Genomic DNA, 26,035 nt, shown 5'->3' on the forward strand with positions numbered 1-26,035 from the left:
GCTCTTGGCCATAGCTGAAGTATGGAGAGGCACAAATAGACTGAAAGTCTGAAAAAGTGTTTATGCTTTTTCAGTCCTTCATATATATAATTTCCTTATACAGAACATATAAACTGAGGTTTAGCACATTAGTTGGGTTTACTTAAATTTTTGCCTTGGCCAGTGTTTTGATTGTCCAAAGCCTATTCTGAACGTCTTTAGAGTTAGTGCCTGGTTTTGTAGTCAAATGGCTTAGGTCAGTAAGGGGGAGAACATGACTTCCATCCAAGTCATCGAACGTGATGTGTGTGAGGCCCTGTCCAGTGCCTGGGAGTCTCCTGCTGCCCCGTGGCCCTCAGCATCGAGGACACGAGTGCCTGGGCTGCACTCCAGCAGCACCGCCTCGGCCCCATCCCGATTGCTTTTCAAAAGTGCTGCTTGCAAAATTGTCCTGCCTTTGGTCACTGGTCGTGCAGTCTGCTGCCCCACTGAGGTCTCACTGACACCCTTGCCAGGCCTGAGCAGCAGCCCTTTGGCAAGAGGGCACAGAGGCTTTGCTCAGCTTCTGTGTGCTTTGGCCAAGCCTGTGTTTGCCTCAGAGGCTGGTCAGTTGGTCCACTGCATGTTGGAGTCACATGGAATAACATTTGCTCTACATTGTACCGTATCATCTCTCAGAAGCTGCTTAAAAACAGATTAGGTGCCAGTGAGGTTTGGGTTGTTTGTCCTGGAAATCCTGTAGTTAATAAAAGTAAAAGAAGTTCACAAATGGGGTTTCATAGAAAAAATGCAAAGCAAACCCCCGTGACAGTGACTTTGCTGGCCTGAAGGGACTGCATTTCACCTAGTTTGAAGAAACACAGTCAAAATTACTCCCGCCTTAAATAGATTCAATGACTTTTTTGTTTTGATTGGGCATGTGCTTTTTTCTCCACCACAGGTATTATTTTCTTAAAGTCAATTACAGATCCAGTGTGTAATTGTAAAAATAGTGCAAGTTCTAAGGGTAAACCAGGCTCTGCAGAGCCCTTGTCTTAGGGTGATCACACCCCTCATTTGCAAGCACAGTCTGTGTGAACATTAGACTTCATCAGTTGCCTCTTCAGCAGCCGGTTTAAAAATGATGCAGAGGAGTTGAAAAGCAAATATATTATCAAGCTACATGTCCTAAAATGTATCCTGGGAGCTGTGTTCTATGTAGATCTGTTTGGCTATTTAAAATCATACTGAGACTTTCTAGTCTCTGAAGATGATCTTTTAGGTTTGCAGAATTGGTTATTCTGCAAACTGCCAATTTTTATTTTTTTTTTTTTTAATATGTGAGATTTAAGTAAGTCGGAATGAGCTAATTTAGCCAATGGAATTTTATAAGAAATCTATGAATGCTGTGAGTTTCCCTCCCTCACCCCCTCCAGTAGAAACATAATTTGCAGAAATAAAAACAGTCTCTGGCTGGCTTTAGGGCTTTCTCAAAAATAGAAACAGTAGGGTTTGTCTGGTTGGGCCAGTTTCCTCACCAAACACCTGGTGTATATCACTTTAAAAAATACATTATGCCTCATTAAATTACAATTAAATGAAATCATGATCATTTGTTTTTCTGGAAGGAAGATGTTTTGCATATTGAAAGCCTAATTTGTTGCAGGTGACAAAAAGGCTGAACAGATTATTTAATATCACTTTATTTTTTTAAATGCTGCTCACTGGTTAGTTTGCGTATTCTTCGGTAGCTCAGAATTATATTATTGTCAATGTTATTGCTCTCAAGACACTTTATTTTATTATCCTCCCCTATCACTCAGCTATCTGCTGCTGCTGTTTACCGCTGTTGTTGTTTATCTTCAGTTGCAGGAGGACACGAGATTTGTCCCTCATGAGTCAGTTTTCTTATTAGCTCTCCTGCTGTTTACATGGTTTCTAAGCTGCCAAAGCACTTAGAGGAGCTGCAGAAAAACCCTCTTGGCAGCCAGATTTCCAACCTGTGGGCCTGGAGCAGGGCACGGGGAGCAGGGCTCGCCCCTGCCAGCGGCTGCTGTGTCCTGGTGCTGGGGAAGCAGCAAGTCCCCCCTGGAGCAGGTGCCTGCCTTAGGGGAGAGGCTGCCAGCCTGCCCATGGAACACGGTGCTGCAAACACCGCTGCGTCCCCGCAGCAGCGCAGGCACCGAACCCACCGCATGAAAAGATGCTTGTGGTGATAAATCAGAGCCTGCGAGCACCAGGGTCGGTAGCTCAGGCAGTGAGATACATCTTAGTGCTATGAGCAAGCCACTCATATCTGTGAGCCTCTGATTTACATACAGAGTCAATGACTGCATGGAAAAGTAATTGCTGGCATGCTTTCACGTATGTTTCTGCTCTCCATTTTTGAAATTGGACCATAAATTTAGTGAGGCTAAAATGGGAGGGAGAAAAAAAACTCTCTTAGAGTCTGCTCCACTAGCTTTCAGGTCCCTTTCTTTCATACTAAACTCATTAATTTTTGAAGTTGAGTTTTTCATTTAAAAACAAGTTTTATATACATATCACTTCAAAGACAAAGGGAATTAGAAATTTAGTGAATCGGTGGAACCAATATTTCCCTTACTTACTGCATTTAAAAAATTCTTCACTGACTTTAGCGGAAGTTGTAATAAGGACTTGCATTGGTCTTGGAATCATGCAGGTTGTGGCTTCAAGCTCCTGTATGTACTTTTTTGGTTAACCTCTCCCAGCCTATGAGCCTTTCAAACTTTAGAAAGGTTTTCAAAATGTTCTTAGCTTCTCTGAGAGGTGGTTAAACCCTGAAGAAGAAGCCAGGTACAAGTATGCAGTTATGTTGAGGCCACACAAAATACCAGAGGGCAGCCCAGCACTGCTTGTTCCCAAAGAGCAGACCTTTTTCACGCCAGCTTCTCTCTCGCATCCCACTTCTGAGTGGTGCTAACCATGCTTCCATTCCCAGCTCCAGTCCTTCTGGTGCCCACACTGATCATTGCAGAAAAATGTAACTGGGAGTGTCTCAGCTTGGTTATGTAGATGAGGAGCTGAAAAGTGGAGCCTACCTTCAGGTTGTGTGTGGGGCTTGCTTAGAGCACTTGAGGTATAAACTCTGCTGAAGTAGTGGTTTTACATGTGTATTTTAGTGTAGATGTTGAATAGCAGATAAATGCAGGTACAGGTACGTCATTTGTTAGTCAGATGGTTTTGTCAGGAAGACTAGTAAATAAAGGTTAATATATATTAAAGATGTTGGCATTTGGTTACTTGGCCAACTGTATTGACAGTCATTTTAGCACGTCTTTTTAGTAAGTGCTTTTTTGAAGGAGGCTGTCTGATATGGAAGAAAATAAATGAAAACTAAATATTGCAGGGCTTGAGGTATGTGGTTGCTTTCCAGTAACATTTTTCTGACAAGAAGGGAGTAAGCTGTGCCTGTCCTTGGGAAGCAGCTTGCCTGGGTCATGGCTGTGAAGTAACTGCAAAACACTCATGTCAACAGCCACAGCGGGGCCTGCAGGTCCCTGTGCTGCTGAGCTGCTCCTCTCCCAGAGCAGGCCAAGGTGAGCCCTCCCAGCTCCAACTGGGATTTCACACGGCTTCTGTGGCCGGCATTCCTGGGAGCAGCGGTGCAGCCTCTGGGTTGTGACAGGAGGGGAGCAGGAACAGTGTCAGATGGCTCAGGGAAGCATATTGGCAGAATAGCCTTTTGAAATAATGAACCTATAGAATTGCATATTAACGGTAAGGTATCATTTTGATATCATAAAGATATGTTACATTAAGGTGTTATATTACATAGCCTTGATGGACAGAAATGCTTCCTCTCTGCTTCCTTGCATGCCAGTACATTAAAACAGGTATAGTTCAGAAATTTGCTGTTCCTGTATTTGGAATGAAGTCCCAGTTTGTGAAGTGTTGGATGGGGTGCCTGGGTGAAGCTGGTGGCACATGCTGTGTCCTTGGTGCTTTCTGTAGGCCCTGATCCAGACTTGTGTACTGTGCCTTTAACTTTTAGATAATCTGTGGAACTGTTGAGTGTGAGTGTGTACTCTTACACATAAATTTAATCCCATCATTAGATTTAAGCCTCTTTTAATGACATTTTCACTTCTCCAATTCTTTTATTTTTTACTGTTTATTTTTTAGAAATCCTGTGTAATGGCTTTTGTAAAAACTAGATTAATATGGTGTTCATTCACAGTTGCAATGTGAAGACCATGGTATTTTTAAATGAGGCAGGAAAGAATGAGTTAAATCCCTAAAGCTAGATTCTAAGGTTTTGTTATTGCTTCATTTTTCTCCTTTCAGAAATGACTGTCCAAACTGAAATGAGCGGACTGTAACATCAAAACCCAGCCAAACATTTTTCTTTATAAACCTCCTGCACTGTTTAAATGTCGAAACTAAATTTACCAACCTTGGCAGATTTGTCAAAGATGAACAGGATTGCCAAGCGTTCCCATCTTCAAGTAAAAAGAGAGAGAATCTAACAGCTCCTAAAATATTTGCAGCAAGCACCTGGTGATAAATGCAATTTCTTCTAACCAGTGCACCTAACTTCCTATCCAGTATCTCCATACTCAGAAGCTTATTACTGTGCCGGAATAGGACAGTCCCAAAATAAACCCCAGCCCCCAGAAGACAAACACTTTCCTACAAAATATCCCCTCAGGGAGAGCCCATGAGATTCTGATGTAGTTTCTCAGTATTGCAACCCAGCTGGTTAAACTAAACAAATTTTTAAAAACCAAAGAAACTCATCACGCATGACTGGCTTTTTTTTTTTTTTTTTTTTTTTTTTAACCAGGGTTTGTTGTCAGAGATCCTGCGTAAAGAAGAAGACCCTAGGACAGCTTCCCAGTCCCTCCTGGTAAACTTACGGGCGATGCAGAATTTCCTCAACTTGCCTGACTCGGAGCGGGATCGTATATATCAGGATGAGAGAGAGAGAAGTATGAACCCAAACGTGAGCATGGTGTCTTCAGCTGCCAGCAGCCCAAGCTCTTCCAGAACACCCCAGGTAAGATGCAATCCCTTGCTACCTGTTTTTTGTCCAGATAATTCCAGGAAAGGAGTTTCTTTCCCCCCTACCCCTATTTGTTGCTCCCCTTGCCCAGATGAGTTGTGGAAAATATTTTGTAAGGTTTTGGAGTGGCCGTTAAGAGATATTTAGTGGATGTCAGCAAGATACATTGATGATCATTCTACCTTTAATCAATGCCATAAGGCAAAAGAATATGTAATGTTAGTGCCTGAAAGAGTGCATGTGGGCATTACATACAGGCTGTTGATATATGCTCACTAAATGGCTGTTGTAGAATATATTATGGAAAGACAGTGTATGTAGCTTTTTACTGTGTTCATTACATTCTTCAGAGCACAGGGAATTTCTGGGCTTCTGGTTCATCATATATGTTGCCATAAAAGTGTTTAGTGATCAGAGGTTGATGGTGCATTAGATAGATGCTGTTAGAAAATACTGTGCTCCATATTCTGCATAGGAAATCACAGTCCTTGCGTTAGAGGTTTTTACAAGTAAATGTTTGAGGTACAGAAAGTGGAGATGGACAGCATGCTGGGAAGGAAGATGATGCTTACAGCTCCCAAGCAGCTATTATCTCATTCACTTAACTGCATGTGTTTATTAGCGTGCTGTTGCTGCCCACTCTTCTCTGGGTAAGTTGTTCTTTGCACTAAGAGAGAACATCCACAATAGTCATGCCCTCCCTTGTACCAGGCTGATGCAGTCCCACATGTGTATTCTGCAAAGTGAGGGTGCTTGCACAGGGCTGCTGATGAATTCCTGCCATGACATTTGCCTGACTTGAGTCTGAACTTTCTAACAGTACAGACGTGATGTGTCAGTTCTAGCACTTTACTGATCTTTAGTAAATGGGCCTGTGTAATCCTTCTAATAATATCAATGATCACTTCTCATTGAATTCTGTAGTCACAGCTGCTAAAAGTAAGTAAGTGAGCACTGTTGGGGAAGTGAAGTTTTACATTCAAACTGACCATCCTTAGAGAAGGTCTGTTGATTTTGTAGAAACTGTTGAGGTTGTTCAGTTTAACCCAGACGTGTAGGTGCACTTCACCGAATATGTGATGTAAAGAACTATTTTCATTGAAAGCAAGCTTATCCTGCCAAACCAAATTTGACACTGGATTTTCATTACACGGGAAACTCACTGTATCCTTATCTTTTTTAGGTACCTTTAGGTGAAAATAAAAGTACATAGGGATTTTAATAGTGGGTACACTATTTTACTATTTAAGTAGTGTAGCCACTTTCTGCACTGGTATTGATTCATTAAAGAATTAGCTTACTCCTGCTTACATTTATTGCAATAGGTTTTGTACTATAATCAAGCACTGAAATGAGATTACGAGTTTAGATGCAATCTGGTGAGAAAAAAAATTGGATCTCTTGCCCCATTGCGTTCCTGTGCTGAAATATGCCATTTTCCTGTGCTCTAGCCACAGCTAGAACATGATTTAAAATAATGGAATTTTTTGCCCGCCTTTGTAAGAGCTAAATGTTGCTAGAAAACTGTAGTCTAGAAGTATAAACCATCACATATTTGCCTTATTTCAGCTTGAAGAGTCCAATAGAATTTTGTGAGATTTTTGATAAGCAAAAGCAGCACACAAAGGTTTGTGTACCAATGCCTGCCTTGTGCCCGCTGTGTAACATTTCCCCAGCCCTCAGAGGGCCAGCACCAGTCAGCACAGGTGCTGTTTTGACAACTTGGACACCTCTGCAAATGAGGCTCTGCCCAGCTCCCGGGCAGGCAGCACGGCTACTGTACTTCCCATATGCCTGGTATTAGTTGTGAGGAGACAAATGCCGTCCTCGCAGGCAGCGCGGCGATTCCGGCAGCGTCAGCTCCCCGGGCTGCTCTTCCCTACCCTGGAGCGGGGCGCTTTGGGGCAGCAGGGGTAGGAGCTGTGCCAGCCTTGCAGGAACTGTGTCAGTGGGGCAGAGAAGGTGGTGGAATGGCAATTGGAAACACGGTTTCCATAGATACCAATATCCTGCAGCAAGGTTTTTGGGATTGAGGGTGCTGGGTAAGAGAGGAGTAACCAATCCACTGTGGAAATGTTCCTGCTGGGGCTGTCACGCAGGCAGGTGTAAGGGCATGCAGAGTAACCCAGCTCAGGTCTCCTTGACTCTGAGCCAGCCCCAAGCCACCCTTTTGTGAACTGAGGCTCTGGACCTGCCTCAAGGTGAGAACGAGAGATTGATCCAGAAAATGGGGTACAGCTGATGTGGGGAAGATGCTCTGAGCTGTTGGGAGTTGTTGTGTGCTCACAGAACCCTAGCAGTAAGGGGCTAGTTGCAGTGCTCTGGCATTGTGGTTGCAAACACTTTTTCTTTTTTCCCCCCACTGTTGGCAATAAGATGTTTCAATAGTGGTAGACTCCTTAATATCAAAACCAGCTTTGAATCTAGACTTTTAACATTAAATACTTTATTTTAGTATTGGTTGGTATTTGCCCTTCCTATTTTGGTGATTAAATAAAAAATGGTGCAGCTTTCACGGTGTGCAGGGCAGGCTTTTTCCTGACCTATGACTGTGACCTAGAAGTGTAGGAGAACCATGCAGGATGGACTTATATTTTAAAATTTTTTTACGTGCTAATTTTTTTCTTCTCAGGATCTCAGACATCCATAGCAGCCTTTGAGGCCATGGTGACCTCAGCTGCTGTGCTAGCCAAAGGCTCCAATGCCTGAGAAGACTTTTTTTATACCAAACAAATCTCCATTAAATCACTTCTGACAGACTTGGACAGCCCTTTTCCTTTTCATAAACTCCTTGTTGTTTTCTTACATTTCCCACAATTTCCCTGACTCTCATCTACCTGTAAACATTGAATTTCAGAGCGGGGTGTCCCTGTCAGTCAGTGTAGCACTGTGCCCAGCTCATGGCCTGTGCATGGCAGTGGTTTAGCCCTGGCCTCCTGGGCCATGGTGCCTGTACTCTGCCCCAGCTGCTGTCCAGCTGCCTCTGCCTGCACGTGGGGCTGGCATCAGGGAACAGGAAAATCTTACACCCTTTCTGCACATGTCCTGCCTGTGACAGGCAGGGAGCAAGCCCAGAGCCTGCTGAGCCTCGAAAGGGAGAAGACAGAGGTTGGTTAAGGCTTTATCTGGAAATTGTAAGGAAGAGTGATTAGTCTAGTGTGTTGTCTTGACTGTTTGGCTCCATTATTAACGTGGCTTCCGTACAGAAGAGATGTCAGGAAAAAGATTTGGAGGACAACAAAACAGAAGAAGTTCAGAAGGTTTGGTTTTGCCTAGTTAACCTTCCTATTAACTAATAAACATTGGAGCATATCTGCCTAGTTAAAAATTAACATTTGATGTACTCTAGCAGACTTCAACTCTGACACAAAAATGGGATCCAGCTGAAAAGGTTTGTAATTGGGCCAAATATCAGTGTCACTGGGGTGTATGGGTGGTTTGGGTCTGTTTGGAACTGTGAGCTTTGCCATTTAGGTTGTATTCTTTCCTAAGACCTTTATGTCTCAAGACAAAACAGATTTTCTATCAGTATCCCACGTTTCCTTTCAAAGGTCTAAGGGATGCAATGATCAGCCCTGGTATGTCTCCTCTTTGAGCCCAGGAAAGTAAATGAGATCTGTCTCCAAGGGGCAGCTGGTGCTGGGGGCACTCAGTGAGCATCCCGCTGTCCTCCCTCCCTCTCCTGCCAGTGCATTCTGGGGTCCAGCAGTCCAAGGGGCTTTGAAACAGATATCCTGTAGCAGTCTTCTGAACTGTATTGATAGAAGCCTTGCAGGGTTAGTCCAGCCCAGGGAAAGCACTGGCAGCGTCCGTTATTGTCCTTCATTTGTCACAGAAGCTGATGGGAAATCATTCAATTAAAAGGAGTGCAGTGGAATACACAAAATCTCAATATGAGTTTAGGAGAATGAGGGCAGCACATCTAAGGCATGCCAAAGCCCGGCTTTATGAAATGATTTTTTTTTTCATTTCCACTGATTTCCTAGGTGAAATTAGGTGACTGTCTGGCTAGCATAATGATGATAAGGCTGGGAAACCATACATACTCAAGTGACATACGTATAGTTTTAATAAAGGATGAGGGAGACTTGAGGGAGTGCATTAAATTGAGTAATAATTTATTATTTAGAGACCTCTACCCATTTACTCATTTTTTCTGGGAGAATTGGCTCTTCCTCTAAGGTGTAGGACACTTTTAGAGAGAGGGGGAGAAGGTAGAGCCTGGTGGCTGTGCTGCAGTAGCTGGCTGGCAAAGCCAATGTCAGCGTGTGCCTGCAGCCCAGTGCCCCAGCTACCTATCCTGTTGTTGAGCTGCTCAATAAACATGCTGGGAGAGGGAGAGGGGGAGACTTGACAGGGCCTTGCATGTCCTATAGGAATGCACTGCAATTATTTCCAATCACAATTAACCTGATTAGAATAATGGACAGGAAGTGTCCCTCTGTAGCTAATGCAGTTTGGCATCAGCTGACTGAAATCCTTTGATAATTTCTGCACAGATGGCTGGGCTGAAAGCAGCACTTTTTTAATTATTATTTTCATGGTCTCTTGGTAGGCCAAAACCTCGACACCAACAACAGACCTCCCCATTAAGGCGGACAGCGCCAACGTCAACATCACAGCTGCCATTTATGATGAGATCCAACAAGAGATGAAAAGGGCCAAGGTATCTCAAGCTCTATTTGCCAAAGTGGCTGCCAATAAAAGTCAGGTGAGTGGTATAGGGGATTTCATTGTTGTGGGGCATTCTGGGGTTTTGTTTTTAAAGCAAGCTCTGGGTTTGGGACTAGATCCATCTCTTCCTCCCACCAATAAAATTACATCTGTTCCTACAATAATAATAATTTTCATCTCTGGGGAGCCTGTCATGTTTGGCTTTTGCCTGCTTAAGTGGTTTCCTTTTCCCTTTTAAAAGAGGCTGAGGAAAGGGTCAGTTCACAGCCAAGCTTTTTCTCCCCTTTTGGACAAACACATCTGTCTTTTCCCACATGTGGTATATAACTTACACCTCTGCTAGTAGGACAAGGAACTTCCAAAATGGTGGTATCCTACTCATTCAGCAGGTAATGAAATTGCTTTCTCAAGTGGTTAACTGATGGAAGGCAATGGGAAACAGCATATTAGGCAGGTGTTTCCTTTTTAGCATGTTGTATGTGCTGCATACGGTATTTCCATGTGAATAATTCACATCGGATCCAATCATATTTACAAAAAGGCATCAGAAGACACTGCAGTGAGTTCTGCTGGATTAATTTCTACCTCGGGTGTAAAAAATACATGTGAGAAAACCTAGGTTGGGGTGAAATTCTTGAAGAGAATCCATTAATTTAAAAATTTCATCCAGCTCTTTAAAAAAATATAATGCACCAGAAGGGATTTTGTAGAAAGGAGGACAGACAGATTTTTTTTGAAGGGCAGCAAGTAGATTGGAGATTGTTGGAAGGAATTGTTTACTGAATGAAAAGAGCTGCTTCTGATCCTGGATGAAATTATTCAGTTCAGCTAGGAGAGGGCATCAATATGCACACAAAAATGCACAAATGTGCACGTGACAATGAGAGAGTGGGATAGAAATATCTAGGTGTATGCACTCTGCAAAACACACACTTCCCTCTGTGCAAGGGAACAACATTTTAGTCATTAAAGCAGATGTAAAATAAGCAGTTGAAAGGCATATAAAGAAAGCATCAAAGGCTATCAAAGCTATCGGAAAGCCTTGTCCTTCTTACAGGTATTTGTGTCCTGACAGATGGAGATCTGATTAATTTTTCCTTCTTAATGTAATCATTAATTTTCTTTGTGTTTTGCTTTTGCTTGTCAGGGTAAAGGGGTTGCAGTCCTGCTACCCCCCAAACTAAATCCCAGGCTCAGTATGAAATACATAAAAGGAAAATACCATGGAACCCTCTTAAACTGTTAAATGCATAAAAATCTCATGTACCACATGGCAAAATATAATGAGAACTGGAGCTGTTAAACGAATAAAGCTGTTAAAAGCATAATGCCACTTGGCACAACTACTGTGCATTTAACGGTTTTCCACTGTGTAATAAATGACATATGTGGTAAACGTGCAGTAAATATAAAAACTGCACAATTGATTTTGCAAACGTGCCCCTTATTCTTTGCTCCATGCAGATATCAAAGTTCCACCCAGAATCCAGACTGGACAGCTTTTAATAAGGAGTGTTTTAACACAGACCGAATGCCAGCCTCTCTGAGGTTTGGCTTAAAATTGCCTGCAAGCTTCCTGTCATTATACCCAGAGGCTTCTTGAAATAGAGAGGGGCTGAACCACCCAACAATAATTTGGGTGGCTCACCAGTTTTGGTCTGTGCCAGCTTGAGTGCACTTCTTTGGCAGCGTTGCACACCAGCGCCAAAACAAAAATAAGATCTGTAGTCTTTCACGTGGAAAAAAAGCAGGGCATATTTTGAACACCAGATGCAAAAGGTTAAGATCCACAAATGTTACTGTTTAAGGCAAAGTTACTGCACATAAAGGTTTTGTTTCTTCAGCAGCGGCGAATAAAGAAGCGTTTTTGAGGCTGATGTTTCTTTTGTTTCGCAGCCTTGCCAAAGCAGTTCTGGCTCCCTGGGATGGCCCAGCATTCGCCATGCTGAGATGTCATAGCGCTCTGCTGGAGCATGAAAGTGGTTTATGGGGGCAGTGGAAGGCAGGGACAGAGGAAGCCACAGCCAAGAACCACAGTGGTACGGGCGTCCCCCTGTCTCAGAGCCCACCTGTGTGCCTGCCCGTAGCCTGACTTGGTGTGCCTGTGGTGTCCTGCCACTGGCTGGGGAGCTCTGGCGTGGAGGAGTGCCAAAAAGCAAGGACACAGCTGCCTGCATGGGGGAGAGCCACGGTGGCATGGTCAGCCTTAGGTCTAGCTTGTCTGAAAACTAGCAGTTGGGTGTTCCCAGGCTTTGCGCAGGCCAGCTGTGCCAATTGTGGGAATTTCTGGTGAAAATGCTGCTGATTTCAGCAGCTGAGTTACATGGTGGGAAGCGCTCATTGAAAACTGCCCATGTTTGCAGAAGAGTTTGAAAGGGGGGAAAAAAGAGCTAGTCTGAGGCTTTGCTTGGACTCTCCGCCAAGGTTCGTTCACTTGCTATTCTCCACAGGCCTGGCTTGTGTTGTGTTGGCTTCCTCTATTATTCCCTCACCCCAGACTACTGAGAGGCTTCCAGTTTGCTAACAAGGCATGTGTTATGTTGGGCGCTGCTGTTCTGTCAACAGCAATCCACGGTGCTGTGAGATCTTCACAGTTTTAGCAGGCAGTGAGTCTCCGACAGGGATGTTTTGACATTTTATACGCAGGGCTGTGTGTCGTGTACCCGAGAGAACATCCAGAGGCAATGGAGGCCTCATTTCTTCTTCTGTCTCTGTACAGGAAGAGTGGTACCCACTGAGAACAGTTATTGCAAGAGGCATCATCTACTGGTGGGGTTAATTGACCTCTAATTTAACAAGTAACCATCTTCATTCTTAAGTCATGGCAGTGGCTCAGCAGCTGAAGAGAAGGGCAGTTTCTAGAAACTGAGGCTGCAAATCACAGAGCTCACAAGTCAACATAAAGGCAAGTTTCAGGGCCTTATGGAGGTGCTAAGGTAGTATGGTGAGAATTCTTTAAGGGAATCTACCTTCATAAAGATTTCAAGCCATTCAATTTAGATATTGAGTTATTCATCAGTTATTCACCTCAATATGCATTTTATTCCTTGCAACTTATATTTAGATATTTTCAGCCTTTGTGAAGTGCTGTGCATCCCCCCTTTGTATTTTTTAATCCAGCAGGAGCTGAGAACTCAGTGCCCTCACAACACAGCCTCCAAAGCTGCCATCCTATTTTAGTTGTCAGCTGTTAGGGATGTACCCAATGCACAGCAGGATTGTCTGGGGATACTGCCTGCTAGTGCCCTTTTAGTGGCTAAATCTGGGACCTGTATTAGCACATTGGGAATGTGTGACTGGAACACCAGGGTTTGGTTTCCAGTCTATGCTTCAGGCTCCCCTGGTTATATTTTATTCACAAGAAGACAAGTTTCTGGTGTGCTCTTTCAGAGAGGTTTGGGTGGCCTGTGTGTATGCAGAGTTGGACAGGCAGAGACTTTGGATTGTGTTTGGATTGTTGGTTTTACAACTGGCTTCTACAGTCAATTCTTCGACTGCTCTACAGGACAACTTCAGGAAAGCCATTTCCCCATGACCATGTGACTTTAATGCTGTGCAGCAGCATCACGCATTTGACCTCTGCTAGTGAGAGTCCTGTCAGAGGCTGTACTGTGCTCAGCAGATATTTTTTTCTTAGTCTTTGCAAAGTGGTTTTAGGAATGTAATTCTGTTTGTAATAAACAATGACTATCAAAATAAATAGTGGGCACCGCTGGCCGGAGACATTGTTGACAGTCTGAGGGAGGGCAGAGTTTGTATGAACATGGAGACCAAACTTCCCACAGTTCTACCAGGGCAAGAGACTCTTAATCAGCCTGAGGTGGCATGGGAAAACATGTTGCTGGGGATCAGCCCTGGGAAAGGCAAATGGAACCTTCACCAGTCCAGTGAAAAAAAAAGCATAATCTTGAAACTGAAGTTCTTTTCAAGAGACTGGAGCTTATTCCAGTTGCACCACAGTAAAGCAAGAGAGACCTCTTGGAGCAACATTTGAAAAAATGTTAAGGATTAGTCTTAAGGATCAGTCTCTGTGTTGTATTTTTACTGTGTTGAAAAGTAAGCAAACAAACAATAAACTTGATGAGGGTTTGAGTTTGGGGGCAGAAAAGCCCTTCAGTTGAGGCTCTTGTGGTGAAAAAAGCCCCCAGGCCTATGGATGAAAATCACTATGACAGTTCCTTGTCTTTCATCTGACTTTCCTTTTTCATGTCAAGATCCCGTCCTCATTTCCAGTTGTCTGGTCAAGGAGGGTGTTTAGCCCTCAGCAGGATCCCATGCTAGGTGGGACTCCACACCATGGCCACCTTCCCATGCCCTTACCTCCTGCCTGTCCTCCAAAAAGGAACTACAGGCACTACAAGAGGAATTAGCAGTGTCACTTTGAGGAAGGATTAGCTATAGAAACCCTTAATTTCATCCCTTCCTCTGTGTCCTTCCCAACTTACATTCCTTTGTATTCATTTGATATGATGGGACGCCTTCTCTCTCCCATTTAGCTTATAATAGGTGTTTTCTGTGGCCTTAAACTACTTAGCTTCCAGTGATGATGAAAAGCAGCTAGAAAAAAGCAGCTAGTGGTGAAGATGTGGAGTATGTATAGTGTGTGCATACAGGGCACTTCTTACAGCCTTATCTCAGTGCCTTCTTTATGATGATTTGGATCCCTACAGCTGGGGCATATCTGTTGTGCTGATATTTCGATGTTCTTGTCACATACGGAGGAAATGCAAAAAGACATTTCTGTCCTTGGCTAAACTTAGAATTTCTTTTATGCACCTTTGGACTAGAACTTCTTTTCACAGACTCGTATATTACAGTGTGACCCCACCAGGACAAGAGAAGTGGGCCCATATGAAACTCATGGGGTTTAACAAGGCCAAGTACAGTGTCCTGCACCTGGGTCAGGGCAACCCCAGTATCAGCACAGGCTGATGGATTAAGGGATTGAGAACAGCCCTCCCAAGAAAGACTTGGGGATGCTGGTAGGTGAAAAGCTGGTCAAGAGCTGTTGAAGTGCACTCTTAGCCCAAAAGGCCAACTCTATCCTGGGCTACAGTCAAAGCAGCATGACCAGCAGGTTGAGGAAGGTGATACTGACCCTCTGCTCTGCTCTGCTGAGACCCCACCTGGAGCACTGCATCCAGCTCTGGGGTCCCCAGCCCAGAAGGGACTTCAACTTGTTGAGTCAAGTCCAGAGTGAGACACAAAATTGATCAAATGGCTGAAGCACCTCTCCTGTGAAGTCAGGCAGAGAGAGTTGGGGCTGTTCAGCCTGAACATGGAAGGGTCCAGGGAGTCTTCACTGCAGCCTTTCAGTACTTAAATGGGGCTTATTTAGCCAGGCCTGTTGTGACAGGATAAGGGGTAATGGTTTGAAAATAAAATAGAATAAATTCAAAGTAGATATTATAAGGAAGAAACTTTTTACATTGTGGGTGGTGAAACATTGAAACAGGCTGCCCACAGAAGTGGCAGATGCCCCATCCCTTGAAATAGTCAGGTTGCTTGGAGTCCAACCTGATCTATTGAAGATGTCCCTGCTCATTGCAGGGGTGTTTGGCTAGAGCCCTTTAAAGGTCCTTTCCAAGCTAAACTATTCTGTGACTCTATGGCAGCATCTGGAGCAGTGCATTGGCCTCTCAGCAGCTGAATGAATAAGGGACAGTTGTGGAGCTGGGACTTTGCTCACAAAGTCCTTGGCAGACCCAGGAGCTGATGGTGGGCTGCTTGCCCAAACCACAAGCCCACACTTCCTCTCTAGTGTGGGGAAAAGCTAGTTTGAACTTGGAATGCTGGAAATATCCTCAATGCACAGCATCCTTCCGTCTGAGGCCAAGAGCTCTAAACAGACTTGGCGTTCCCATGAATCTAAGGTACTTCAGGGCTCATGTATCTTATTCTTTTTTTATATATATTTTCATGCTTTATGAGGCTAGTGAGAAACTGGCCCTCATGAAAGTGCTTTGCATTTTCTGGGGAGGAAAAGTACCAAGCACTTCAGAAAATCCAGACTGATGAGTGATTAACCTTGAACTATATCAAAATTCTCCAAGTAAAGCTTCTCAGGTTCAGTCCCCCTCCCCCGGCCCTCATCAAGAATTCATTGAAGCCATGACAGAGCTCTCCATTACAGTTAGTCTTTTATCCATTTCAGCTTTCTTGATTAGGTTATCTTGAATCATTAGGGGCTTTATTTATTTTAATAGGCACTTATTGGATTCATGGTAAGAGAGTTTGGCGACTAAGGAACAAGAGCTGAATATTATCTAGCTCATTTTGCACTGTAGAGTCCCAAACTAAGCAGAGATAAGAGATGCTGAGGAAGTTTGTCCAGAGGACTCCTGTGATCCCATGTGGGAAGGGAGCCTTCTCTGAAGAGTGCATTTCTTTACTAATCTTTCAAGACTTGCGTCAATCATTGCTGCTTTTTTTTCCTTTTGTCACATATGTTGACATTTTCTGCACTGATGATGTGGGTGAGGAAATGGCCTTTTACATTTATTTTTGAGATTTATTCCTGAATCACTCTTACTAAAAACCTCTTCATTTGCCTACTCATGCTTTCACTGGAGACCCTAGAAAATGTCAGCACAGACAACTAAGTGTATTGTTGTTATTATTGTTGTTGTTGTTATTAATTTTAATGTAAGTGCAGGGAAACACAAGGTCAGTTAAGCTGCAGGTTTATCCATGCTCGAAGCAGAACAGCTGCCTGTGACTAAGTCACCGTGGACACCCAACTGCCAGCTCCTGCAGTGGCTTTTGGCAAAGTGTAAACATGGGCCTGTACCCCAGCATGACTGTGAGCCTGAGCTCTTCCCATGTGCCTTCTTTGTCCTTGGTCAGAAATTTGGTCCTTGGCAGGCTGTAGGGCAGCAGATCTGCAGGAAGCAGTTTTGGGGGTCAGTGTGTTTGTGCACACCTGTACTGAGTGCTGGAAAAATGGGCCTTAATGTAGCCTGGTGCGTCTGACTGCTCTGCTCCAGGGTAAGCCCAGCAAAAGTGAAAGGGGTCAAGCTGTTAAACAGGGCTCTGGGATAAGTGACAGAGATAGGGCTCAGGATTGCTGCACCAGCTCGCTGTCCTTGGGGTTTGAGGGCACCAAGCCTCACCTTTGGGTTCTAAGCATGCTTTTTCTTTAACAACATAAAAGCACAATAGGAATGGCTGGATTTCTTGCAGATTTTTGTTGTTGTTTGCTTAGCTGTGTCAAAATGTATTTGATTGGAAGATAGAGAGGTTAAAAATAGGACATTATATGATAGTATTTTTTAATCAAACAAAATGCTTAGAAAATGTTCATCTTGTCTCATAAGAACAACAAAAATAGAGGCCAGCACTTCTCTGCAGGTCTCTTTAATGAGCTAAATTGGGCTGCATTCTCAATGTCTCTAGAAGTTTTGGGGTGAAATGAAGGAAGTTCTAAGCAGAATTCCTTGTAACCACAAGCGCTGGGTGTGCCTGAATGTAGAGCCAAGAGCATCCTTTAATTGTGCTGTTTTTCCTCCTCTTATTTTTAATGGAAGACATTCCTATTTGAGGACCTTAGAAGCTGACATTAAGGGCTGGATTCTGCCACCCATATTGACACTGGTGTGTATCAAGCTCACTGGTAACTCTGGCAGCCAAGGGGGCTGTTTGTGTGCTGGAGCGAGACCTGTGATGTGCAGGGAGGCAGGACCAGAAACACAGCGTATTATGGGTCTGGGGAGGGGTGTGTTATTAGTTAGATTTTTCAGAATATGTTCACAGAAGTTGTATTTACTTGTAATGCAGTGAGCTCAGATGCTGTGGATGTGTGGGGGAAAAGGTGGTGAGATAGTGTCACTTTCTCTTTTCCTTCTTCATGCCAATAAATGTAGCTATAGATGAAAATTCACTGTGAATGGCTGTAGCTCCAAAAGTTTTTGTATGTTAGTATTTCTTAAATGAAGTAATTCTCCTGGAAAGCTCTGTGTAATATACACAGACCCCAAAGAAATAAATAAAACAAAATTTAAAAATTGTAACCAAAAAAAACGCCAAGTTGAAATTTTTAACAGAAAAGGAGATTTTGTGTATTAATAATTCATGAGTTCTCATTGAACATGCACGAAGAAACAGTGCTATTCAATAGAGAATACTGTCATCTGTCACTGTTTTATTTGACATTTACACTTTTTTTTTTTTTTGCCTGGTACTGCAAAACTTTCTTGGATGGCATGCTAAGATTATTTAAATAAATAATTAAAAAAAGCCAATGCAGACTTTTCATCTGTGCCTGGGGAAGGCGGTTACTTGCAGCCATAAAGAACATGTGAGTAAGCTGCGGCACGCTGTGTTTTCTCACGTATTAGTCAAAGCTATTGCCTAATAAACAGCTCCATAGATGGATAGAGAGGGTCTTGAATGAGTGCTTGAATAAAGAGATGGAAGGATAGAAAGAGTAGTGAAAGGACAGACTTGATGCAGATAAGTGTACACATGCACACAGTGGGTTTGTGTGTGTATGTGTGGGGGTGAGCGAATAATGGCTCTTGTGAAGAAAGCTGACACAAATACATTGCAAAAATAAATATTTATAAATGGCATTGGGGAAGACGCAGTCTCACAATGTGAGAGAAGACAGGGCATTTAGCACAATGACAATTCAGTTAGGCGCACCTTGCAATTTCTTGCTAATATTAGGCTCATGGAAATCTTTCTGGTCTGTAGGTTAGTTATTATTTATAAAAATCACAGAACCAGCTGATACATTCATAAGCTAATTATTGTAGCAGCTGGGTACACATGGTGCAATATGTCTGAGGCTGTGAAGTATCACAGATTTCTTGGGGCCTGCTGTGGTGGGGGTGTGCTGTTGAAGGCTAGATCCCTTAATCTGATCAGCCAAGCAAATACTTTGTGGGGAAACTGGATTAATATCTCTCTAAATACCACGGATGTGCTTCACCTTCAGAACCAGGCTCCTTTAAACGTGCCATTAGCTTATCTCCTTTGGGGAATGGAGAAGTTCTCAGGTGTCCTCGGGATGGCAGGGTCCTTGCCTGGTGCCTCCCTTTGCCAGAAATTAATTTGGTTTGCTCATGTCTGCACACATGGTCACACTGCAGTCTAATCTTTTCCCTAATAGCTCCAAGGTCAGGACCTCGCATGTTGCCAGGCAAATTGAGCGCTATCCTTCTTAAAGACTAATGGCAGTGAGTGCCTAGTCTGTAATGAGGCCTGTAGTGTTGCTCTAAGTGATTGTAATGAGCTCTGATTATAACGGGACAGATAAATCAAAGTGCGGCAGTCACCATCGGGCTGCCCGGTCCAGCCCTGGGAAGGGGAGGTGGCTCTGCCAAGCTGGGCCTGAGTTCTGCCAGAGGCAGAGCATCCTCCCACAGGTCTGCCCAGCAATGGGCTCCAGCTCCACCAGGTGCAGGGCTTATCCTCTATTTTCTGCTACATAATGGGTCTTCATGCTGCAGCATCCCCCAGGAGGTGTTAATCATACCTGCTTGAAGCATCTTAAAAGAGTTCAGTTGGAGACTTACTCAGATCACTGAAAACAGGGAACAACAGGAGTTGACTTTTTCTACAGATGGGTTATTTTCCATTTCAAAAAGTATTTCCTTGGTATGGAGGAACCCCCGAGAAAACATTGCAGATGTAGGAGATTTTCTTCCTATATTTTCTCTGAAAGAGACAAAGTTTTGGGGGATTTCTGAGCAGTGGAAGGACAGTTGAGGGTAAGGGATGTGGCTAAACCACATTAAAATGCAGACTTCACCTGGCCGAGAGATTGCCCACATACCAGTCAAAACACTTTGAAAATGCAACTCAGAGGTTTTTTTCCCTAAGTAAATTATTATGTATCTTGTTTTCATCCTTGCCCCCCTACCCCCAGCCCTCCAAGTTTATTGCAAGAAAAGATCAGGTCTGCACAAATGTGGCCTCTCACTTGTAAAAACAAGGCAGTGTTGTGTTACAGATTAGTTTATAAATCCCTGGTGGCTTCACAGTTCAGTGCCTACAGCTGCTGCAGATGGGCCTGGGTTTTTGTCTCTTTGCTGTGCTGCAGCCGGCAGTTGAAGGAGAAAATGGAATGATCAGGTTATTAACATGTAGGCCGTGAGGAAGAGGCTGCACAATGAGAACAGCTGGTGTTGCTGTCTTGGCTGATGCAGCGGAGATAATCAAATCTTGCCTTTTTTGGGGGGGTGAAGGCAGAAGACACAGTGGAGAGTAATACAAACAACGGCTTATGATATTATACATGGGGTTTAGAGTGCACGGTAGAAGTTGTCAATGGCTTACAAGTTGTTACACAAAAAAGAAATACCAAAAAGCCCCCCTGTGGGCTGATAATGAACCTGGCTGTTCAGCCTGCTCTGGTCACTGTTCAGAAAAACACAATTTTGGCTACTTCTTGCACCAAACATTTTTAACATTGATCGAGCTATCTTTTAGGTATTGTAAGGTGCCTGTCAAAATGGTGTCAGAATGCTGAGCTGTAGCTTGAAAATGATGGGTTATAAAGCTACTAGGTAAAATATTTTGACAGGAGTCAGTAAGGCGCGTTGACAGCATCCTCGGCATTATCTTCTCGTCTTCTGTCATTTGCATTACGTCTCCTGTGCAGGCACAGGAGGGGAGCCACTGTCCCCAGCCCCAAGCGGGCCAGCTGCTGGCAGGCAGGACGGGGCTGGCTGTGTCCCCACGCCGCGCAGGAGCGGCAGCAGCCCCCACGATCACCTGCTGGGATCTCTGGGTCACGCTCTGCACACGCAGGGCTGTCCTCACCCCAACAGCTCTTGCCCTTGGGCTCTCCATGTCCTTGGGGTTCAGGCTCGATTCCCCTTCCTGGAGTGCTGAGGCTTTCACCTCAGAGGTCCCTGTGGAGTGGTCCTACAGCTCCTTACATGTAGCAACCTTTTAAAGGCATTTCAAACTAACCTTGAAACAAGACAGCACAAAAGCACAAACAAAATATGCTCTTACTACAATCTGTAGTTGGGTTTAGAGTTACCTCTGCCTAGTGTCTTGCTGTCTCTAGTAACTTCTGCATGATCCTGTTTTCTGTTTTTGTGCTAGGTGCTCAAGGGTTCCCTTTATGCAAGGCTGCATCTTCTCTTAGATTTTATTATTTAAAGATGTAAATTTTTAGTGGGGCTCAGAGCTGGGGGAGTCAGTGCAACATAGTGTCAGCAAATCAGTAGTCTTGCTAGTATATTCTACTAGACATTTGGAGTGGTGTTGAATTTTTGGTTCTGTGGCTGCAGGTTGCAGTAAGGATTGTTAGCAAGTCTCAGGAATTATGTCTCCTTTCTCTTGCTTGGATGAAGAAACAAAGGGGCTCTGAAATGGAAGTGAAGATGCATCTCTGTTTCAACTTTGCTTTTCTGTAGGAAAAATAATTATATCTGAGCCTTTTGAACATGGTGTGAATATTATGAGGACAAGACACTGGTTTTTGCTAAGCACTGCTGCTTGTTTCAGTTTTTCCAACTTGCAGAAAATAGAATATATCACGGATTTGTCGAGACCAAATGGCAGTTTGGGGGTTTATGTGTGAGCTGAGACCAGCAAAACTTCCAGCACAGAGCTTTAAGTCTAGCTGACCTGCTTACATCTGGTTCCTTGGTGCTTGGTGAATTGACTATGCTGACTCTACCATTGCAGGGCTGGCTGTGTGAACTGCTGCGCTGGAAAGAAAACCCAAGCCCGGAAAACCGCACCCTTTGGGAGAACCTCTGCACCATTCGCCGCTTCCTGAACCTTCCCCAGCACGAGAGGGATGTGATCTATGAGGAGGAGTCCAGACACCACCACAGCGAGCGTATGCAGCACGTGGTCCAGCTCACGCCCGAGCCTGTGCAGGTCAGAGCACTTCTGCCTCCTCAGGGTGACTGTGTGGGAGGACTGGGGTAACACAGGGGTTTCAAGAGTGTAACATGGAGATGGGCTTTTTATGTATTGACTGAAACTTAAAAGTACTTCTGAAATGACCATGCTGAGCCTTTTGTGAGGAAAGGGCCTTCATTTCACAGCCTCATTGGGATTGTTTCACTCCTCTATACATTTCTGACTAGTATAAATTTTTGGTTGTACACCCTTGTTCTACTCTTGTCTCAGGTATTAGTAGAATGAGTAAAAAATACAAATATGTGTACAGAAAACCAAGTGAAAACACAGACCGTCTTCTTTGCAATTCCAGCTTCAGTCAGAAGAAAAAATCAGTTTAATGTGTATTCCTAATAACTAGTAATGTGTGCCACAAACATCTACACATCAAACATCTACAGATGGTCAAGAGAGACTTAGGAGACATTTCTTCAATCTAAAAAGCTGAGGCAACACTTTCCACAGCATCCCTTCTTCCCTTCAGCCCTCCAATTCAGCCCCTGGCACTCGGTACCATTCACTTGCCACCCGATTATGTGACCATTGGGGGTGGTTTGTAGTGTGCGTTTCTCTGATGATCTTACAGTTCCTCCTCCCACCTTCACTCTCCCCACTGTTTGATGGTGGGCTGCACTGCATCACTGCTCTTGCTTTGAACCTTGGCATTCAGCCTCTATTCTTTGTTGCTGCTCTTATGCTGCTACCACTGCTACCAGCTATCTTGACCCCTTTTTTCCAAAGGCAAGAGGTTTCTCTGTCTTGTCCTGCCCATCTCAAACATGCAGGTCTCACTCAGATTAATTATTGCCTAGTTCAGTCCCTTTTGTCTCTTCTGCTAACTTCTTTGTCCTTTCTTTCCTTTAGGTCTTTGCCTAAAAGAAAAAAAACCCCGTTTCCTTGGGTTCAGGTTCTCAGGGCTGTAAAGAAGGGGAAGCATTCTAAGTAATTAATTTAGCAACTTTTATCTTCCATGTCCCAAAATGTTTATGGGATCTTGGAAGCAAGAAGCTACAAACAGGTAAAGAAAGGGCCAAGGTAACATGTGGGAAGACAGCTAGACCTCTGTTGACTTGAACATATTAACCCAGTTCTGATGCCCACAGCAAGCAGGAATGTCCTCTGAGAGACAGAAAAAGTTTCCTTGGTATCTTGTGAGTGACCCTAATGATTAGCCTACTTTCCAAAGCCTTCTGCACATCACTTTTTCTGCATCATGCAGGTTGGCTCTTGTGAGTGACATGGTACACTGTGTTGGAATGCTGTGCATTTGTATTTGTCAGCAAGTTACAAAGCCATGGATTAATTATTTATTGCAGTCAAAATATGAAAAATGAAGAAAAATAAATGGAACCAGCTGGCAACTTCATACAACAAAACTCTGGAGACTGGTATGCAGTTGATACAGTGGGCTTGTGTTTTGGGGGTGCTGCATTTTAAAGCTATGCTTGCCCATCCAAAAACCCCAGTAGGTTTCTGAGTGACACGCTACCAGTGCCAGGCACAGGAGGTCTGCTGTCCACCTGCTCCCTGCTGTCAAAAGATACCCAACACTAAGTAATTTTTGCATAGTTTTCAGTCTCTGGGACTTGAATTGTTTCGAGAGCAAGGTTTGTTTTTTAGCTTTGCTGCAAGGGTCACTATTAGGTAATTAGCCATGAAGAACCAATGACAGCAGCCAGAGATGTAAAGCTGAGGTCCTCACACGTGCAGTCATTGGAGATTTTGTGACACTTTACATAAGGGTAGGGGTCTTGGGCCCTGCTCCTGGCTGAACTCCAGGCCAAGTAATTACATTCTGCCTATCTGAAATTCCCCCTGTAGTGTCAAGTGGGAAAGCAGCTCTCATTTCCTTCTCAAAGCAGTGGCGGGTGCAGAATGTCTGCCACAGTGCCTGGCTGCATTTTAGCAGGGGGTGAAAACATCCAAGAGCTGCAGTTACCGACCTACTTTGCTTTGCAGGTTTGTTGGTGAGAAGTGTACTGTAAGTCAAGCCCTTACTTGCAGCCTTGATAGAAAAATGACAGCCTTTTGAAGAAGATACAAGCAGCAGTGCTGTAAATAACAGCAGGTAGAGACCTGTAACATGGAAGCAGGCAGGATCTTACCTCTGTTCTCTCTCTCTGCCCAGCCCATCTTTCTCTTTGCTCTGATGGCTTAGCTGTGTGTATGGTAGCATCTCTCTGATGCTTGAGTCTCTTGCTCCTTCAGCTGAGACACTTGGAGAGCCTGAAAACAGGCTGTCCCACACTGCTGCCAGACTTCTCAGCCACCGTGACTTAACCCTGTCTGGGTTGGGGACATCCCCCTGTCAGACTTGGAAGAATATCCTAGCTGTCATCACAAGAGGCATGACCAGGCAGAAGATGTGGCTATATTGCAGCCTTTTCCTCAATATGGCTTCTTGGAAATGGCAAAGATATCATTGTGATGTGTTTTGCTGCTCGCAGGGTTGGGGACACTTCAAGTGAGGGAATTATCCCAAAGCCAGGTATGGTTTCTGTCTTCTAAAAGGCAAGGTGTGCTCAGTGGGGCAGTTGTGCTGTAGGAGATCAGCTGGACAGAGGCTGGTTCTTCATGTTTTAAGGGATTGTTGGTTCCTTTGTGAGAGATTCTTGCTCTCACTGGTTTGGTATTACTAGCCTGCACCTCACTGTTTAGCTTTAGGTTCAGGGTTTTAAAACCCAAACATGTTTATTTTTCTCTCTTCCATTAGATTTTTCCCATCAGCCATATATTAATCCATTTAATCAATTATTTTACTGTTTCTGAAATGAATAATGTCTATAGTGGAAGCTGAGTGTTTAAAAGATTCCTCCCTGTATACTTGTTTTGTTTGTTATTGTGTTGAAGAGTCATAAAATGTGAGCCCTGTGGAGCTCTGTGACATGGCTGTGTTCTCTGGCAGCACTGGGGTGTGACCATAGGACGTGTCAGAGTGTGGATTTTCCTTCACACTCTGGTTTTGGGGCATCCATGCTACACCTACATGTTGCTTTGCATGCATGCTGAGCTTGGCACAGCCTCTCCTTTGGTTTTTAAGGAAATTGAGGTGTCCATTAAGAGGCTCTCCCTCCATTCCATGCAGTGTGGTGTAATAGCAAAGTGCTGGCAGGAAGAAGAGCAGTGAGGTACCATAAGGACATCAGAATTACACAGTGCCTGAGCCACCAGTTCCTGGAGGGTGGGAGGGTATCCTGGATAGCATTACTACATTTTTGCTGTGTTCTCATCCTCTTCCACCTCTAGCAGCAGGAGTGAGATCCTGGCTGGCCCTTTGATCTGGCCTGGCCTGGCCCTTAGTGGTGTGCAAAGTAGTCACTTTGCAGCAGGCAGTCCTCCTGCTTCTGTGTTTAGCTCCCTGCTCTGCAGAGGTGAGCCTTCCTTCCCTGTCTTAACTTTCCATCCCTTGCTAAATCCCACTATTCCCTGTCTGCTGGCATTGGACCTTTCTGGAGTGTTAATGCTGACAAGTGCCTACAGCTGCTTCCCACTGCCAGCCAGGAATTCCGTGTTTGTTACAGACATGCTGGGACACAGTAAATCTAATTTCTCTCCCTTCTCCCACTATTTGTCTGCTGTGTCCAAGGTGACCACTCCAGAGAGTAACCATCTTGCCTGGCACTTTAATGTAGTGCTAATTCATTGTTAATTGCTGGGGCAGAGAAACCTGACTCCATTGGGAAGGCCATGAATCAGGCTGTTGTCTCTGGAGTGTCCGGGTGGGTAAGACAGTTCTCTGGAGTAATGAGCCACTACTGCAGCAAAGTACTTCTATTCAGAGAATGTGGGAACCTTGCCTCTCATTTTCTCTAAGTTGACAAGTAGATCTGAAGCTAGTAGGTACACACTTATTTAAGAGCAATCAAACATTGCTTTCTGATACACTGTTACTTTTTGTCACTCTTTAGAAATGACATCTCTCCACCCTTTTATTTCTCAGAAGCTTTGATTTAGACAAATCTGGCAATACATAATTGTTCAGATCATAAATCATGGAGGAACATTAGTAAATAAAAGAAGGCATAGTAAAAAGCTCTAGGAAAGCTCTTCTGTATTGTGTGTTTGCTGCAAACATTGTAATCTCTCTTTAAATGTGCAGAAAATAACATATCATAGAAGTAAATTAAATACTGATTTTATAATTTTGTGAGGAATAGAAGGGAACGAGTATTTTAGAAATGACAATGAAATACAAAAGGGCAGAACGTGGAGCCCTCGTAAAAATGGGTCAAGGCAAGTGGTGATGGCAATCCAATGAAACTAATTTCATATTCTCTTTCTAGAAGTAATAAAGAGGGGGATGAACACCACAGTAGTGCATCCTAATGAAATATCTGATTCTAAATAATGTCTTGGAGTTCATGGGTCACAAAATGCATAGCACACAGATGGAAAAAACAGTGAGACTTGAAATTTCTTAAAAGATAATATTAATTAATAATACTTAGGAAATCTTACATGATAAGTGAAGCAAAGCTGTGTTATTTCATAGGGGAACATGGTATACTT

The 26,035-nt window shown here is 43.8% G+C and overlaps 1 protein-coding gene across 3 annotated transcripts in view; it reads left to right on the plus strand.

The window, feature by feature from the left end:
• The window catches only part of SATB2 (SATB homeobox 2), a 137,849-nt gene that overhangs the window by 91,209 nt on the left and 20,605 nt on the right, over nt 1–26,035 (plus strand). For all 3 annotated transcript variants that reach the window (XM_021555445.3, XM_021555443.2, XM_021555447.2), the window contains 3 exons: nt 4,766–4,978; nt 9,540–9,695; nt 21,305–21,502. In XM_021555445.3, the coding sequence (XP_021411120.1) occupies nt 4,766–4,978; nt 9,540–9,695; nt 21,305–21,502 (567 nt within the window). The remainder of the gene's footprint in view (nt 1–4,765; nt 4,979–9,539; nt 9,696–21,304; nt 21,503–26,035) is intronic.

Source organism: Lonchura striata, chromosome 8, assembly GCF_046129695.1.
Source record: "Lonchura striata isolate bLonStr1 chromosome 8, bLonStr1.mat, whole genome shotgun sequence".
Taxonomy (NCBI): domain Eukaryota; kingdom Metazoa; phylum Chordata; class Aves; order Passeriformes; family Estrildidae; genus Lonchura; species Lonchura striata.